This window comes from Falco cherrug, chromosome Z (assembly GCF_023634085.1).
Source record: "Falco cherrug isolate bFalChe1 chromosome Z, bFalChe1.pri, whole genome shotgun sequence".
Taxonomy (NCBI): Eukaryota; Metazoa; Chordata; class Aves; order Falconiformes; family Falconidae; genus Falco; species Falco cherrug.
In genome coordinates, this window is record NC_073720.1 from 15,742,061 (window position 1) to 15,748,628 (window position 6,568).

The 6,568-nt window shown below is 46.2% G+C and overlaps 1 protein-coding gene and 1 non-coding gene across 2 annotated transcripts; both read right to left on the minus strand.

The window, feature by feature from the left end:
* Window positions 1-597: 597 nt before the first annotated feature.
* Window positions 598-3,355, minus strand: RPL37 (ribosomal protein L37). Its single transcript, XM_055699636.1, has 4 exons — window positions 3,230-3,355; window positions 2,365-2,500; window positions 1,989-2,073; window positions 598-707 (listed from the first exon to the last, which is right to left on the minus strand). The coding sequence occupies exons 1-4, from the start codon at window positions 3,230-3,232 to the stop codon at window positions 638-640; spliced, it is 294 nt and encodes a 97-aa protein (XP_055555611.1). The 5' UTR covers window positions 3,233-3,355; the 3' UTR covers window positions 598-637.
* On the minus strand, window positions 790-871 carry LOC114017031 (small nucleolar RNA SNORD72). Its single transcript, XR_003561837.1, has one exon. It is a non-coding gene; the product is annotated as a small nucleolar RNA SNORD72 (small nucleolar RNA).
* Window positions 3,356-6,568: the final 3,213 nt, after the last annotated feature.

The window sequence follows — 6,568 nt, forward strand, 5'->3', positions numbered from 1 at the left end:
GTGCACGAGCTTTCCACACCAACCTCCCCAGACCATTCAGACAACTTCTGTCGCAACTACCACAGATCTCTAACCCCTTTGTGTCTGGCATTCTAACCCCTTTGTGCCTGGCAGTATGCGTGCTCCACACCTGGAGTTATTTTGCCCAAGCAGCAACAACCCACTGAATAAGCAATACCTCTGCAGACCTCTCAGCACCACACAGCAGTGGAGAATGACTAAGGCTGGAAACCCCTCTTTAACTATTGCCTCCCAGAACAGCATGTAGAGCCATTATTCAAGTTACTATCTCAAAGATAAAATTCTAAATCTACCAGCTAGGGCAGAATGAAACTCACGAGGCAATGTGGGCAAGTCCATAGTGCCAATATTCCCTTCCTCTTGCAGCTAAGCTCTTTTGAGTAACACGCACAAGCCTCTTTAAATGCAACACAGAGATAACGGTCCTTTTCAAGGAGAAGGTGGTATCAAATGAAAAGTCAATTAAAAAATTGCTTGTAATGAGGTGCTTCAAAGCATTAAAAACTGTGTGTAAATACATGTATTTTCAGGATTCCTGCATTTCACTGAAGTAAAACATGCACACAAAGTGACACGTCCTGGGTAAGACCATTTATTTTAACAAACAGATGAGCCTTTATGATGAACTGGAGGCCGCAACAGCTGCTCTCTTGGGCTTCGGTGTAGTTCCCTCACGGAATCCATTCCTGCAAGTAGAAATATGGTTACCACTTCTCCAGGTTATTTTCTGACAACTGATGTTTTAGATCAAGTTCACCAGCTTCTTCCAGCTTATCTCAGTAATGCACTGAAATCACCATGGAGTTGGTATGTCCAGACATTTTTAATAAACATCTTTTATTAATAAATGTTTGGAATAAGCAGTGTGGGTTTTGCTCTCTTCTGCTGCAGTTTGATTTCTTCAAACAGGAAGATTTCAGTAACTGAGTGAACACGGCCAGACTGCATCACACACACTACACCTGCTGGAGGCACTCCTTACTTTATGTTCCTATTAAGCAACTCAGCAAAAGATCTCATGTTTGTGAAGCACAAGTTCATTTCTTACAGAAATCCTCTGTGCTTTCAACCATAGGTTAAGACAGGTGTGACAAAATAAGGGTCTGCACCAAGTTCCCTTTTGGATGTAACATTTCTATTCAACGACACCAGTGGAAAGCAGGCCGCTGTTGCACACTCTAAGGCATTTTCTGGCCACTGCTGATTAAGACTGTGCTCACCAAAACAGATGAATGGATCCCTCAGCTACACTCAGGTCTGGGTCTTAAGACTCCTACTTTTCGCTATTAAATCCCATCTACATTTTCATGACAAGACCCTTTCATTACTTGGTATTTTCCATCCAGATTTCTCATTTATTAGGCCAGAAAATACAGAGCTCAGTTTTAGAACATGGAGGTCATTACAAAGGAGTAAGTTTAACAGCACAATATCCTCACCATTGCCTTCTAAATACAAGTAAGAGCTTTGTAACAAGTTTTAGAAACCTGTGATGTTATACATACTTACTACTAACTGAATTCCAAATAAGAGAGCTACTACTGAAGTTATTCTAGTCCTGACTTTTGTTTTTGTGGGCAAAAGGGGACTGGAATGCATTTCAAGACTTGTCTCTTACAAAAACCCACACTTGAGCACAACTGACAATTTAACAGACTCACAAACAAATGCAATACTACACAAAGCGTATCTTTCTAAATGTGGGCATTTTATTACAATAACCTGTGCTCTGTACTATCTACACTTAAGAGAATCAGAGCTTATTATACAACCTATGTCTTAACAGTAAATGAGCTTTTTTTTATCCTCAAATAATACGCAGCCACTGATATAAAGCATCATTTCATTATATATTTAAGAGTTTCATACCACATTAAGCGTATGCTAACTTTGAATGATGTATTTTCTAATGTAGTGATATCTATGCAGGATTTCACACCACACTAGCTTGTAATAAAATATTATACCTGAATCGACGGTAGACCTTTTTCAGGTGCCTCATGCGACCAGTACCAGTGGTGTTGCGTCTTTTAGCCTTTGCGCTCCAGTTATCTAAAACATACAAGTTACTTTTACTCATCCGCACCAAATAATTAAGTTGCACATTACAGTTGTACAGCACAATTATTCAATCTGAGAGAAGAAAAAAAATCATAAATTAAGCAGATTTCTGTGTAGTAATACCGAATGTTGGAATATAGTTAAATATGCATTAATTTTTAAAAAAGCTCCAAACACTGCAAGATGACACAGTATTCCTCCTTGGCTGGAAAAAGTCAAGACTACCAGAAAAGCAAAAACTCACAAATTTTTAAAAAGTCAGTTAAAAAGTTTGTTACTTACACTTTCTCTTACGCTTAGCAGGGTAACCACATTTCCCACAGGTAGATTTCTGCAGATGGTACGCCTTGGATCCACATCGACGACACAATGTGTGCGTCTTATTTCGCCGCTTACCAAATGACGAGGTACCCTTCGTCTGAAAAGCATTTTAAGACACAGCATGTTGAAAATGTCGAACACCTACCCATCACGTAACTGAAAGAAAAATTAGCTTACAAAAAAATACATACAAATCCAGTAAGCCGAATAAACACGTCAGACGCATACTGAACTCCGAAACATCTACCCAGTTTCGCCTACAGGTCGCCTCCATTTTTATAAATCATTCCCTTGCGCCTCCTGTTGCCCTTCCACCCCACCCGCCGCCCTATGCCGGAATATCACGAACACACCGCGCGGTTATCTCCAGCTCCCTTCCCATCTCCCCCAGACTCATCGCTAACAACCAGTAAAACTGCTCCTTCCTGTAGAAGCAGAGCAGCCGCACTCACCGCAGAAGCCTTCCTTTGGAACCCCCTCTTGCCACGTTACCGCGCGGCTGCTTCGGCCACGGGGAGAGCGCCGGCCCGGCCCGCAGCAAGCACGTAGCAGACCCCGGCTGCGCCCGGGCGGCGGCACGGCCCCGCACCCCACCGCAGCCTGCCCTCCCCGCCCGGAACGAGCCGAGCCGAGCCGCGCCGCGCCACGCCCGCACCCGAGCCCCCGCCGCCAGGCCCTCAGGCCCCGGCCCCGCTGTCCCGCCGCCGAGCGCGGCCGCAGCAGAGCGCAGGGCTCCCCCGCGCCCCAGGCAAGACCCGCGGCACCGCAGGGCCGGGCGCGGAGGCGGATGGCCGCGGATACCCAGCACCCGCTCCCGAGCCCTCACCATCTTCTCCGGCCGCCCGCACCAAAGAGACCGAGCCCCGCCCCGCTTCCGCCACGGCCCGGCAACCGCTTCCGGGGGATGACGTCACGTCCGCTCCCGCGCGGCGCGGCGGCGGCCGGGCTGCGCACGCGCGGCCCCTGCGTGCGGTGGCTCGGGCACGGAAAGCCGCGGCGTGCGGCGTGGCACCACGGCACAGCCGGTGTGTGGGGTGTCGCAGTGTGCCCTACGCTGTGGCCCCGCGGCTCCCGGGGGTAACGGCTGAGGCGTAAATAGTCTCTGCCGGGTGAAGGAAGGGCTCCGTGCACGTAGGCTGCCGTGCTGTCCTCTGCAGGCGTGCAGCAAGCCAGGCCTACACACTGAGGGGAGACGCTGCTTTATTGCAGAGCCCGGCAAGTCTGGGTGCTGGGCAACACAGCCAGCATGCCGCAGTACAAAGTTACGAACGTACCCAAAACGTTACTGCACTTTCGTTGCCCAGAGGGGAGGTCCATACAGATGATTTGGCACACATCTGCATATCCATTACCTATAGCATGCTCTCTGAGGAAGGGTCTGAGTGGGCCTGGGACCTTCCCTTAGGGGTGTGATTTTTTGTATTACAATGAGGATAGTTCACTCCCAGGGCCAGGCTGAAGGCCGTCGGTGCTGACTCATGAGTTTAACGTGACCACAATAGTCTTAAGTGTGCATGGCCTCCATCACAGAGACAGCATGCTCTTTGTTCTGTCTTTCCCGAGGCTGACCCCCTTCACTAGAAGCCCCTTCATTTGTCATTCTTGACAGCTCTAGAGGGTCAGCTTGACCTAAACTCTGTGCACATATAGTTAAAGACTAAATCAGAGTTCAAGAATTCTGGTGTTTAGACAGCAATGCTGGCACGTAATTTTTAATTCCAGTGCTGCTGCTCTGCAGTAGTGCATGTGCTGCTCTTCGGAGGTGCCTACAGCTGCGCTTCAGATTGCAGAGTCAAGCCCTAGCCCTACTTACAACTTCAGTGAAAATTACTCTAATGAATGAATGAAATTTAGGGACAAGGTACTCTTGGCTGTAATACATACTTTTGAAGTGAACTGCCTTAAAAAATAGGCAGCTCTCCTGCTGTCTCCTTGTCTGTGACCCCATCCTGGCCGCCCCATGGTAGGGGCCAGTCTGCCTGCAGTTAAAAGCACCATAATGGACACTGTTAATGCAAAGTCAGGTTTTATTCATTTAAATTCTCACATGCCAGGTGACCACACATCTTCAGTAGACTCACAATCTACACACAGTTTTATCTTGGAAGCGTTAATTTGGGGGAAATAACATGGACAGAGAGAAACTGAAGAAAGTTGTGTTTCTTATCCCCAGTTCAACACCTTGTCCTGTCAAAGTCAGAAGTTGATGATAAAACCAGTTTATTTATCCTTGATTGTAGAAGTATACAACCTTGTCTAACAGCTCTTGATAAAAGTATGTATTTCTTTGGCAGGCTAGTTCTCATTCATTCTGCTTCTTGTTTACTGAATAAAAATGCAGTTATTCCAAAATACATTTCTCTGGACCTGCCGCATGCCTGTAAACTGTGAGCTCTGCCACAATGAATGTGTGGACAGTTGAACCCCTGTAACATGGAGCTCATTGTCCAGAAAAAGAGATCATCCCATGGCACAATCCCCAAAGCAGTGAAGCTGTGTCTGCTGCATTTTCACTCCTGGACAAATCAGCCTTGTATGGTTATCTCAGTGTTAATTTATCTCACTTGTTTCCTGAGTGTGGCCTCTCCCTGAATTCCTTTCCTGCTAATTTATGTGCTGGGAGGCTTTTGACCTCTGCTAATGTTAAGGGAAGGGGCAAAAAGCCATTTTGACTTTAGCAGCATTGTTTCCAGACACACAAAGGTGTGGCCCTGGCTGTTCACTGAGCTTCTTCATTTTGGTTGGCAATTTCTATCACCGAAGGAACACCTAAGGCAGAGGTGTTTGCTCACATTCATTTTACTTCACCTGAAAATCCAGGCATTTAGTCCATCCATGATGCCACTGTTAAAGGAGAGAGACAAATGGTTCCAGAGGGTAAATCGTCCCATCTTAAATTTGGTGTCTAAAGTAGGCTGGAAAATCATCCTTGCAAGGAACCCTTTTCCTTCCATTAGGCTAGGCACATATGTGACTGGTTTTAGGTAAAATTAATTTTGCCCTGATTGACTTAATGAAAATATTTTAATAACAGTTCTGTCTTGCCAATAATCAAAAGAGAAAACTCAGTCTCCTATGGATGAAACGCCACAGAAAACCTGATTAGCTCAAACAGTATGAATACATGCTACAGACCGGGCCGGAATCATATTTCTCCCAGCAACCTTGCTGTGTGGCATTTGACTGCTGTCTCCTTTCCTCATTCTTTCTTGTTAGATCTCAGAAATCTGGAAGATGCTGTGAAGACATTGGACAGATGCCATGGCAACAGCCTCCAAAGGAAGTATGTTGGTTTGGCTGCCTGAAAGGATATACTGCTGGAGGGATTATTCTTGTCCGTTGTGCGATAAAAATAATCTTGTTCATTTACATGTCTTTAAACCTGTTAGGATAGAAAGATTTTTGGTATTGTAATGCAGTAGTCTTTAGTATTCAGGAACATTGGATACTTTTAGGGTGGAGAATGGGCAGAACTGTGGCTGACCCAGTACCATCTCAGAAGCTCTTAGCCCCCATGCGGGTCGCAGATGAGGATAGAGTTCAGCACCCACAGTGAACTCCAGCCTGCTCAAACCCCACAGACTCCTGTACTGGCAGTTGCTGAGTGGCATAGCCTAAATTCAGCACTGGCTAATTTACCCTTCTTCTTTGATGCATAAAGAAGTAGTTAAAAATCTAGAAGGCAAAATGCCTGGATTTCAGCACTGTCTTTTTAATGTCGGAAATAGTCTGTCACTGCAGCTGGTGTCCCATCACAGTTTCCGCACTGTAGAGGAATTTTTAAAGGACCAAGGACATATGTTACCATTGTCCAAGTTGGACAACCCAGGCCTGTTAGTTGAAGCTGCAGAGCAACTTTAAATTGTCCTTGGAACAAGCAATGTGAGAAAGAAAACAAGCTATGCACAACCAAGAAGCCAGGTGCAGAGCTAGTCCTGGGAACTGAGAAATCAACAAATCAACACACTCTCATCGGCACACTGTGATCAGGCGCCTGCAGCATGCTCACCGACGGGCGCCCGCATGACCAGAAACTTTTATCGAATCACCGGTGTGTAGAGTCATGTGAGCGGTTGGTTTAAGTTATAAATATGACCTGTTTGTTTAATAAAGTGAGCACGGCATGTAGCTATATTGGTGTGATTGCCGTGACTTGGCCGACTCT

Coding starts and splice junctions, on each gene's coding strand:
- RPL37 (XM_055699636.1), bottom strand. Junction 2,074..2,364: donor TGCTAAGCGTAAGAGAAAGT/GTAAGTAACAAA, acceptor TGTATGTTTTAG/ATAACTGGAGCGCAAAGGCT. Junction 708..1,988: donor AAGGTCTACCGTCGATTCAG/GTATAATATTTT, acceptor TTCTACTTGCAG/GAATGGATTCCGTGAGGGAA.